At 46.3% G+C, this 12,426-nt stretch overlaps 1 protein-coding gene across 2 annotated transcripts in view; it reads left to right on the plus strand.

Annotated features, from left to right (window-relative positions):
• The window catches only part of LOC126516509 (endoplasmic reticulum transmembrane helix translocase), a 278,190-nt gene that overhangs the window by 179,062 nt on the left and 86,702 nt on the right, over positions 1-12,426 (plus strand). For both annotated transcript variants that reach the window (XM_050166639.3, XM_055063942.2), the window contains exon 16: positions 9,055-9,158. In XM_050166639.3, coding sequence (XP_050022596.2) covers positions 9,055-9,158 — 104 coding nt within the window. The remainder of the gene's footprint in view (positions 1-9,054; positions 9,159-12,426) is intronic.

The raw sequence follows: 12,426 nt of genomic DNA on the forward strand, positions 1-12,426 counted from the left end.
AAAATCTGGCTGATAGATATTTTATGGGCCTTACAGGTTTAATCATGGCATTCTCAAATAGCTGAGAGAACTCATATTTAACCCTTTCGCTGTCGGACCTTTCTGGCCATGACGCCCCCCCAGTGTCGGCTTGGTTTCAGGGAACGAGCATAACAGGGAATGAACATAGCAACTTATTTTTGATTATGATTGGTATACAAACAACATAGTCACTGCAATATGCACATTTCAGTGTTCTGCAGCTGTTGTTAGTAAACATCATCATCATCATCAGCCTGACTATAACATCCGTTCAACATCCGAATCTGACGATGCGGAACTCCCCTCTTCCTCGCATGAGACTGTCCGAGTCCAAATCCGAGCTCGGCTCGTATTCTGAATCGGAATTGAGCCACCGCTCCAATGAGCAGACGAAGGTCCGTGCGCTCAGCCATCCGAAAGTAACCGCGCGCAGGGAGGATGCGCTTTCAGTCACCCGCACAACGGAGAGAAATGGGACGTTGCGTGATCAAGAAGACAGAGGGAGATGGAAAAAGGCTAAAACAAAGTTCGAAAGGCTTTACGTTTACTGCTGCAAGTCGGAAGCGAGGGTGTGGCGAGAGAGCGAAAGCAGCAATCGAGTCACTCTTTTCGGAGAGGCAACGGCGCGGCGCGTGCCTCTGAACTTGACGCGCCTTAGCAGACACACCAACAGAATAAAAATAAGAACCTTCAAACCCGCGGAGATGGCAGAACAACCCTTGAACCCATAACCACACGCACGCGACGTATGATACAGCGAACGCGGAGCCACCGCGCCACTCAGCAAAGAGAGAGGGGCGAGTGGCAGTCACACCGTACTCTTCAATACGTGACTAACACAGGTCAAGGCAAAAATACGAGCTTGTAGAAAGAGTCAACAGATGGAGGGGCCAGTTCAGGAGCGCCAGCTTTGCGCTCAGGCGCGAAATTTTGAACGCACGATAGAGAACGTACCGGTACGTCGGTGACACTGTGGGGGGGAAGCGCGAAGACGTACCGGTACGTCCGTGACAGCGAAAGGGTTAACTAGCACTAAGAGGTGTAGGAGTAGAACAAGAAGCACACAAAGCACAGTGGTAAGCTAAATATTTACTATGCTGAAACAAGTTCTTTGCCAAATAAGGACGCTCCTTTGTAGTGAGAGCCATAACTGTTTCAGCGTAGTAAAGATTCACTTGCTCTAGTGTCGTCCCAAGTGCGTCTAGTCTTGTCTGTTTTTAGAAGGTATGGGCAAATAGTGGATTTGAGGTTCGAAGCGAGTAGTGATTTGGTCGAATAATTTCAAATACTAGTGTTATATCACATACAAAGAAAAATGAGCATTTTTATCATGACCTGACTAATTTGCAATCTTTTTTAAAGAATTCTAACTCATGTAAGCACAGCATTTTATGAAACCGAAAACTATTAACAGTTGAATTTTTATTCAGAAGTCACATACTGCATTCACAAGTTTTCATGCAAAAATACCAGTAGCTCCACGTGGTCTGGGAGCATCGGTTCCTGCCAGCTGCTAACAACATTTCCTGCTGTAGAAAACAGCCTCTCACTCCTTGCCTGTGTGGCAGGAATCGACAGGTACTTTTGCATCATCTTGGCCAGCGCTGGGTACACCTGGCTACTGCCATGGCTCTTCCACCACTCCAGAGGGTTTTCTTACAGTGGAAGTGCAAGGGCATCCAAGTAGTCTGCCACTTGGCCAGGAACACTTTCTTGTGCATTGTTTTGCACTACGTTAGAGCTTAATGAAGAAAAAAAAAATTGGTAGGCGACTCTAACCTTTGACTTAGGTGTCTCTTAGTGGCACTCGCAACTCGACATTGGTGTTCTTTAGGTTTAGGCGAATGCAACGCACGAACAGAACTCAGAGGCAACTGTTTTCCATTAATTAGCCAGTTAAATATCATGCCACCTTCTTATGTGTAACGTCATTAGTGACGTCATTACTTCCACTTTCTACTCCTGGGTTTCCAGAAATTTGACCTTAGTTGTGCTCACGTGGCAGGTTTTGAAAGTCTGCGATTCTGTGCTTTGGTGTGCGGTAATCAGTGATCTCTAATTCATTCTGATTATTCCAGACACTTCAGTAACTCAAATTGTAACTAAACTTATGCTCTGATATCATATATATAATGAAACCCATGAATATTGTGCTGCAAAATTTTTTTTTTCTATCTTTTTTTTCTGATTTATGTTGAATTTCCTCCCCGGTCATCTCAGGAGGTGAACCAGAAGTGCTGCGCAAGAAACAAGAGTGTCACTCGATGCTCGTGCCGCTAAAAACACTCCACAGAGTTAAGTTAGCGGGAGGCTTCTCCATGTCTGGCCATGCAGATGTCCGGGCAGAATCGTTTTGGGCTGGCATGAGCTCATTTGCTGCAATTGCAAGTGTGTCTTTTGCCCATTTTTCTTGCCACTTCAGTTTAGCAAATGTCTTTGTAGTGAGGGTGTAAGATTTGGAGTCGGGCTTGTAGGATGATCGGAGGAACTTGGGCGAACAGGACTAGGCGAGCAGGATTTATTAGCAGTATTTACATTTGAACATGGGATACATTTACACAGTCTATGCATGACTCCCACATGGAGCACGCAAGACGAGCATAGAGCACACAGCTCATGAGTACATTTCGAGCACAGAGCACGACGACGAGCACACACTAGCAGCCGACAACAGCCGCTTATAACCACTCCGTTCGACGTCATCGTTCGATGTCACCGTAGAAAGTCCTTGTGGTCGCCTTTGTGAGAAGAGGGTAGGGGTTTTACACACACACATGCCGCACAGGTTTCGGTGCTCTCTCTGAAGGCCGACGACCTTTGCAGCGCAGTCGTCGTGGTATCCATTGTCTGGCGTTCCCGTAGTCACGTGATCACGGCCGAAGTCAGCCGGCGCCTCTAAATTCCAGAGCGGACCTCGCACAGCGGCCTCCACCGCTGCACATTGTCTGGTGTCTCGAAAAGCGCATGGTGAGGTTCCGCCAATTACCTCCCCTCGGGAACTCCCCTGAGCTGACCCCTCGCCACGTGGCTGCCGGCTATCCGCAGTTCTCTGAAGTGCGCCACCGCCGCAGGTAGATCGACACACGTGCAGCGGGCTGAAATAACTTGCACGTTACCACCCTGGCAGGCCATTCCTAACAACTCCTCCATGGCCCGGAAAATCTCGCCTGGCCAGTGCTGGCAACCGCTGGGCAGGAAGAGAATGGCTGGCGAACAAGACGATGGCTTTGCTCTCCGCAACCACTGCGCACTTGGAATGCCTTCAACCATCTCACAACAACTGGCACAGAAGAGTCGATCCCAGCAACACAATACCATTCAGCATGCAAACGCCTGGAATCAGCTGTTAACCCACCAGGCTTCTTATCAAAATTTCAATGCAAACCACTCAACTGGGAACCCCCAAATTTTGCTCCAAAGTTTCGTGCCGCCAAAGCGAGCGTTCACGTTCCCCTTGAGTTCGACCAAACCCGACCGTCGCGCTGCACAAGAGTAAAGGGTTACGCAGAATTAAATCGAAGGCTCTCAAATATCAATACCCAAACATAACTTAAGCAGCCTAGCTTCACGAACAGTCTGTTCTTACCCTATCACAGTGGCGTACTTATCTCATGTACGGTTGCCACTGAACCGTCTGGCCAACTCCACAGGTACGTAATCACAATCGCGCTAGCTTTGTGGTCTCTATTCAGAACGCGTACTTGCGCCGTACGTAAGCATTTCATCACGCTTACTCACATTTGTTCCTTTAGTTTATACAGGACAAGTACCTTAAACGAGCAACTAAACTTGCATAACTTACGCACTCCGCAGAACCCTTAAAAATATGCGTCTGCTAATAACTCATTCTACGCACGCGTACTAGAGAAGTCGGGATACGGCTGCCCTAAACACACACGAGCAACCCAGTCATAAACGATCTGCTTCCCTCCGTCCGCACAGGACACGCGCTAAAGGAACTATGAACACTTCTGAGTGCAAATCACTCACTGAAAATCTATGCGCTTAACCTTAGAAAATAAAAAAAACAAAAAAAAGAAGGTTAACTAATACACTCGCGCGTTACCATAGGCCTCTCACCGATAACCTTGACACTCAGGTTACTCACACACACACATAAAAAAAGAGCCTATCTACTCATTAATGAACATCTCGCGAGACTACAGGTTTACATAAAACACCTCTTTCAAACCTCGGAGCTTTTTAAACTAAAACATAAACAAAGCTCATACCTTACATTTTGAAAGAAACTCAATCGCAAATCGCGAAAATTTTCAAATGTTCAAAAATAAAACAAGAACACGTTTCACTTTCTACGGAAGCTCTCTTGGCCTCCCGTTTCAAACGCTTACAACTGACTCATACTTTTGAGCCGTACTCGAGGTGGTCGCGGTTCAAAAGCTACTCTGGCTACCGAGGAACAACAAAAGGGCTGACACACTGTCAGCTCCTTCGAGACGTTATAGTCTCCTGCCAAATTGCGTCCTGGCGCCACATTTTCATCACGAACTCGATTGACCACATCGCGACTCCTTATCACCTCGTCTCGTCTTGCCACCTTGCGCTCCTTCGCACTATACGCTTAACTTCAAAATAACAACGGATCGACAAGGAACATAACTGCCCCGTACCCTTTGTCCGCGTCCATGCAGCACATGCTTCTCGGTCTCTCTTTGACCGGTGGCTCAAACGTGTTTGATGCGTCAACATCATCAACGACGACCGCACCTTTCTTTTCCCCGTGCCCTGCCTTTTCGCGCCTGTCGCCGACTTTGGCTGCGCTACTTTATTTACCACTTTCTGATCTTTACGGCGCTTTCTCTTTGAACTCGCCTTCATGTCGCCTTCTGGCGCCTCATGCTGACCGGTACACATTTCGTCGGCCCGGATCGGTCTCTTACCCGCACAGTCTGAGTGATTAATAACTAAATCACCCCTCTCTTGGCTACCTAGACTGGCGGAGAGCTGCACCGATCCCTGAACAATGCAGTTGTCTTCTCTTGAGCTATGCAGCTCGCAATCCTGAGAACTGCCCTCAACTGCATCATCCAGCTCGCACTTCACTTCGGCACGCAGATCTGACTCGACATAGGTGCTCGTGTCTATCGGGTCAGCAGTACTCTGTACTTCGTTAACGACCTCGTTAACATTAGATGCGACGCACACATGCGGTGACTGTGCCAATTTGTTCGCCGCTGGCCTAGCTGTCTCTACAGTCCTCTGTTGGCACAGCACCTCGTTGCTCTCACTCTGGCCTTTAACAGCCTCTGTTGCCACTAAGGCATCGTTAGCTGCTAGCACTTCGAGTTCACCTATGAACGTGCTGCTACTCTCACAGGTACTACTACTTTCCTCGGCTTTCGAGCAAAATCTGCTATCTACTTCCTCTTATTTTCGCTGCGTCCAGCCTACAGATTTCTCAAGCCGCTGTTGCCTTTGTGCGTTTAACTACTGTAAATTTTGTATCTGTTTGTTCACTGCTGCCATTTCTTTTTCAAGCTTTTGCCATCTCTGCTCACGCTCTTGGCGTTCTTGCCTAATTGATTCCCGTTCCTGTCTTTTGCTTAGAAGTCGTTTACCCATTTGTTCGATGAATTTCAAATCATTGCCACTTTGCAAAATGGTCTTACCAATCTCTGATTCCATCAAGTCCTCCTCTACGTTTACCTCAATCTCTTCGCACAACCACAGCAGGTCAGCTCTCGTCAAACACATTAGGATCATGGTCGCTACTTTAAGCTTTGGCTCTGCTGTCACACAATACTTGCTGCGATACTCACGCAAATCAGAATACAAGTAAAAGGTCCCAGCGAATCAAATCAACAAACACAGAGAAAGTGAAGCCTGGTAAATCTTACAGCCAAAGCCAAACGCTTACCCACTGAAGCAGCACCATATCACCAGTCCTTCTCCGCTGTATCCAGTCAGTTGCAAGAGGTGGTCAATCCCAAGTCGCCTCCAACTTGACCAGGATACCAGTTGGTCACCATGTGCCAATGTCCGTCAGCTGCCGTTGCTGTCTCCCGAGTCGTAGACCGATCTACGAGCCGTAGGCCGATCTCACCGCTGCCAACCAGATGTAAGATTTAGAGTCGGGCTTGTAGGACGACCGGAGGAACTTGGGTGAACAGGACTGGGCGAGCAGGATATATTAGCAGTATTTACATTTGAACATGGGATGCATTTACACAGTCTATGCGTGACTCCCACATGGAGCACGCAAGACGAGCATAAAGCAAACGAGCACACAGCTCACGAGTACATTTCGAGCACAGAGCACGACGACGAGCACACACTAGCAGCCGACAACAGCCGCTTATAACCACTCCGTTCGATGTCACCGTAGAAAGTCCTCGTGGTCGCCTTTGTGAGAAGAGGGTAGGGGTTTTACACACACACATGCCGCACAGGTTTCGGTGCTTTCTCCGAGGGCCGACGCCCTTTGCAGCGCAGTCGTCGTGGTATCCATTGTCTGGCGTCCCCGTAGTCAGGTGGTCACGCCCGAACTCAGCCGGCGCCTCTAAATTCCAGAGCGGACCTCGCACAGCGGCCTCCGCCGCTGCACATTGTCTGGTGTCTCGAAAAGCGCATGGGGAGGTTCCGCCAATTACCTCCCCTCGATAACTCCCCTGAGCTGACCCCTCGCCGCGTGGCTGCCGGCTATCCGCAGTTCTCTGAAGTGCGCCACCACCACGGGTGGATCGACACACGTGCAGCGGGCTGAAATAACTTGCACGTTGCCACCCTGGCAGGCCATTTCTAACAAGGGTCAACTAGCATTGCATTTGCTGGTACATGTGCCATTTTAAAGCCAAGGAACATTGTTGCAAGACTGCGCTGAAGGCTTTTTGCAAATGATGCTGCTTCCTCACCTTCAGACATTCAGCACCACTTTCGTACAATGCATGAGCAGTATCATTTGGGAAAGTGTAGGATAGCAGTCTGCACACAGCTTGGTCGTTGCTTGGTCTAGGCACTGCAACACTTTTACAGCCGCAGCCATTAATTTCCATTCTTTGGAGCTTAAGTTGTGCACATCAGATTCATAAAGTTCTACTGAAATTGGGGCACGGTGTTTGGTGAGTCTCTCCATCGTGGCCATGTTCTCGTTGTTCCAGCATGTTGGGATGTCTTGAATCACTTTATGCTAGTTCACGTCCTTGTGGGTGTCCATAAGCCGAGCACGTCCATGCGGGCTTCTTTTGTATTGACCCACAATCAATCGAGACTTCGCACAAAGCTGGGGAAAACTTGCCACTACCCTTTTGCCGTCATTTATGCACAGCTGCAGGGTGTGGGGATGTGTGAAACAGAAGTCCAGACCAATGGGATTTGGCAGCAGCTTAACCAAAGTTTGTGATATTGTCAGTAATGACAAAAGTCGAGCTGTTGTTGGGTAGACCCCACTCTTCGGTCACGTCTCATAAAAACTAAACTATTTCTTCTGCAGTATCATCCTGACCAATGCCGCAAACCAATGCCACGTGGCATTGGTTTGCAGGCAAGGGTGTATGTGTTGCGTATGAAGTCATAATCCATTATGTGGGCCATCACACACACGTAGCTCTCACCTGCTCTCAGTGTCCACCCATCTGCTGTTAAAGAAGCACTCGGCACCACTGTTGTCAAACACGTCCCTAGCTTCTTCAGTTCATTTTTCATGGTCGCGTACAAATTCAGAATTACTGTTCGTGAAGAGGTCTTCTGCAATGGAATGATGTACTCCAGAATTGCAAAGTGCATCGTCTTGAATCTTGGTTCTTTGGCCACGCTGTATGGTCAGGCCGTGGGCAATGAATACCTGCATTCTTGGTCATTTCATGTTTTTATTGATGATGGCTGAAGTTTCGGCTTAAACAAACTGGCCACGGTCAGCTGCGGTGACAGCCCCTTTGATTCACCTTTCTTTTTTGGCAAACTGTAAAGTTGATGCAATTTTGAATATTTTTTGTACTTGCCTGGATGTCTCGTCAAGTGGGTGACGAGCATCGTTGTAGTACCAGTAGGCGTCTTCAAAACAACTCCACAGGTCTCGTACTGTGCTTTGCCTGCAGCAGGCATTTCCAGGAAGAAGTTCCATGTTGGATTTATGTACGCATGCTGCCGAGACATAGGCGCGGTCGACGCAGTCTTCACCTGCTGCGGCAGCAGTTTCTGAAAGCGAGATAAGCCAACATGTGGATAAGCATGACTGAAGGTCTGGGGGAAAAAAAGCAAGAAAAAATTGATGTCTATACCAATGCGAGGCCATGCACGCAATGAGCTATACAGTTGGCTTCTTATATGACTGATCAAAATCTGGCCCCTCGGTTCCCTTTCTTCTCGTTCATTACATAACGAGGGTCTTGAATCCGGCAGCGTTGATGCCTTCAGGTAACATGTGTGGGTTTATTGACCAGTCGCCTTCACCCAAAAAGTTCACATACATGTGATGCCTGGGCAGAAAGGGCATTCTGCATCCACCGCCAAGGTTTGTGAGTGGTGGCGCTGGCTAACACTCCCAGAGTTAGTTAGCCAGCGCCACCACTGGGCCTCCAGGGTTAATTTTGATAATTAGCTCAAGCAAAACGAAGGTTGCCCTGAATTAAAATTTTGCAGCTTTAGATGCCACAGTTCACTCTCGCATGACATTACAATGTGGTGCCAATAGCAGCAGGGTATTAGTGGAAGTCGGTACGCCATGTTTGCCAAGTCTGCTCGACCTGGTGTTCCCATGGCCTCTGCAATTGGGCGACTCACATTTTGATTGCGGAGGCCATGGCGTCACTTTTGTGGTCACAACAGCTTCTTCAAGGTGGCCGTTGGCGTGCCGTGTGCTCAGCATGTTGATACGTCGTTCACATAGTTACAGTCTCGCCTGTGGCTATGTGATAATCAGGCAATGATTGTACTAAAATGCAGTGCCCTAGTTTTTTTTCCAGTGCTCACAATATTGTGTGAATGTAAGTTGCGCATTACATTTTCAACCAATGATGATAGCCCATTGATTTCGCTTTTGCTTTCCCACCATAAGGAATGCTCTTTATGTCGCAGGATGGGAGTGGGTGAGCATTGACGAGGCTGAGCACATTCCCTTGGATGAATCGCTGAGTGACCACAGTCTTTGTGTCAGGTACAACCTCTGCATCACTGGTGAGGTAAGTGTCACTATGAAGAGCTTCTCCTAGAGTGCAGCTCTTAAGTTTCCATTCCTACGGCGAGCGTCGGTGGCCCTCGTAACTGAGCAAATGAGCACGGTGAAGGATGAAAGAGTGAATGTGGAGCGTGGATGTAAGACGGCGATAACAAGAAGAAAATTGGAAAAGGAGGGTATGGCGAAAACGTTAGAAGAAAAGCATAGTGCCACACAAGACAGGCTCTACGGGGATGATGGCTACGAGATGGTGCCAGAGTATCATGCATTGTCTGTTCACCGATGACGCTAATGATAAGGTATGCGGAGTGTGTCCTCCGATACCATATATGGAGACGAAGTGCTGCATGAGCGGAGGTCTGTCGCTGGTGGCTGCAGTGAATCGCACCCACATGTCACCCACTCGCTGCCTCTCATGATCTCCCAATTAGCGAGGCAGTCGCACCACACTTCGCTCCGTTTGCAACGTGCTACACGAGACAGGTTGTCCGCACCAGCCATATATAGCAAAATGAAAACACTATAGAGCTTCACTCAAGTTTCACATTAGGGAGTATCGTAATCATTGAATCTTTTGCTGGCTGAGTTCATAGTGGTCCTTTAAAAACCATGAATGCCATTTAAAGGCCTTTGAAAACAGCTGCATTTTGTAAAATGCTTTGAAATTCAACTTGAGTTTTGGCTAAGCTTATGAAATTTGTTTAAGCAAATGGCTGCAAGCTCGGTGCTATCTGAAAGTTGAGCCAGTCCCACCTGGTTTGCAGCTTTAAGTTTGTTTGTGGGCATTTGCTCTCAGTCTTTTTGATCATGCATGATTTTTTAAAATTTTGCTTCTTGTTGACAACAGCGTTGTGTTTTCAACCTAATAGAGTGTTGCTTTAATCCATAAAACACTCTCTTGGAGCATGCAAGTTCCTAAAAACTAAATTTTTTTTTTCGAAGGTTGCTGTGAATATTATGTGTAGAAAAAAAGTTAGCATCCTTATTTAACACTTACTTTGGTGCCTTATGGCTCCGGTTGACACGACCGAACTTTGTGTTCAGTGCCTTTGCATTTATAACTGCCACAAGTGAATGAAAGCCTTGTGTGTGTTGAGAATGTCATCATTATGCAGGTTGTCCGCTGGAAGCTGTTTCCTTGCAACAGTTAAACAGAGGCTGTGTTGAAATTCATAAGTAGTGAAGTATGAGAGCTTCTGTGGCAAGCGAACACATTTCTTGTTTGGCCAAATCATTTGTGATTTATAAGTAGCCCTCATTTGCAGTGTCGTGAGTTACCACTGAAATAGAGGTGCTCACAAGGCTTTGACGTTTTATACTCATATTAAATTTTACATGCAGTTTGGATTCCTACGTATTCAAACATACTACAGTTGACTTGCACTAATTTAACTTTAGTAGGACATTTATAATTGGTTCAGGTTACCTGAAAGTTGATTTGATAGGAGCCTAGAAACGAGGACAGCAGCGAGCGATGCACATCTCCATTTTTCATGCACTAAGGATGCTTGAGGTTGCAAGCACATTGCAATAGTGTTATTATCTAAAGCTGGCACGGTGAGCTTGATGCTCATATTTTCTTTTTGCAGGTTTAAATTTTTCGGTGGCTTATTTTGACAAAAAGACATACAAATGTAATTTTTTAGAAAACCTTAAAGTGGCAAAAGAATTTCCTTAAAATGCCAAGTGTCCATGTGACAGTTTATTTTTGAGTACATGGATAAACTAGCATAATACATTTTTTTACACATGTAATAAAATTCACACAACCATATTCATGTTTTATATACTGTATTTTTCAGTGTATAACTTGCGGTTCTTTTCGTCGGTGTGTCTTATACAGCAGTGCAACTTATATATGGCTTTCTCTTTCTTTTTCTGAAAAAGCAAAACAAAAAACGGCCGTCGAAATCGGATTGGGTGCTATGGCCTCCTGCTACAGGTTGTGTGCGCGCTATGGAGGTATCGGGTTCTTCTCGTGATCGAGTTGCCGAGCGCAGTGCGAGAAGGATGGAGGAGCACTCCAAAGTCGTTGCATCTGCAGATCGCTTTCAAGACATGACTTGTGCCGCTCCACAAACTACTCAATTAATTGCCACCACAGTACATCCCGTGCTGCCGCCTTCCCACTTTCCACCCTTGTACGCGATTCGGCTCACCATCGCAGGGACGATGTTATCACCCTTGGAACTTTATACGGTGTGTCGCAGTAATGACGACGGCAGAAATGCGCCTGGGATGTCCATATCATCGCTTGCATGTGACCTGCGTTCACGAAGGGCAACGTCACTGTATTTTCTTTTTTTAAATCACTTACCAAATGAACAGGTCCGTCTTATACACCGGTGTGACTTATATAAGCTTTTTTTTTTTTTCCGGAAAAACTGCTGTTTTGAGGTGTGTGTGACTTATACAAAGGTACGACTTATATACCAGAATATATGGTCGGTTTTACACAAATAGTATTTTGTAACATTTCATTTCACTTTCTATTTTGATCATGCGTCACGTCAAGGGTGTGAAACTAGCAAAGGCAGCTGTGTAGCAGCCTCATCACCAATAGCGAAGAACAATGGGAAATGAAGTAGTAGATCGTAAGAGCCACAGTGAAGCACAAGCAAGCTCACTGGTGCACACAAAGTAAAGGAGAAACTTGCATTAATCAAGTGTTAGATTGCTAGACTAGATGTATATTTTTCAATGCTGCTGCTCTTGTTGGAGAGCGTGGTAGGTCGGTGGTTACGAGGCAAATAATTCAAACAGTGAAGAAAGAAAGGAAAACATAATTAGTTACTCAATGTGAAAGGAAAAAAAAAAAATGATGAATGAAGCTAGGCAGAATTAACAAAAGTAAGAATGAAGCAAAACTTAATCATTTAACAAGGCTTTACAAAATAGTAAATGCATTAGTTAGCACAAGTAAATCGTCGCATAAAAGAAGAAAAACGCAGAGCTGGAAGCAATACGAACATTCAGGTAAAAAAGTGGCATAGTTTCACATAGCGGCATACGACATACGCACGAAAGAAGTGCTAGAGCGCACATGGCGACAGTGTGTGACCGCTCAATCTTCTGTGCATGCAGTGCAGTAACAGTGCAGTGTTCGTGTATGGCAAGGTTGTTTCCTTCTCTTATGACGAGGAACAAAAAATGCCTTATTATTACAGGGACACTCCATTAATGCGTACTTGTGATGCGTTGGTTGAGCCTGAGAAAATTACATTTGTTTTGAAGCATCCATGTTAATAGTTATTTTTTAGTGATTGAAACAA

This window comes from Dermacentor andersoni, chromosome 1, assembly GCF_023375885.2.
Source record: "Dermacentor andersoni chromosome 1, qqDerAnde1_hic_scaffold, whole genome shotgun sequence".
In the NCBI taxonomy this organism is placed as follows: Eukaryota; Metazoa; Arthropoda; class Arachnida; order Ixodida; family Ixodidae; genus Dermacentor; species Dermacentor andersoni.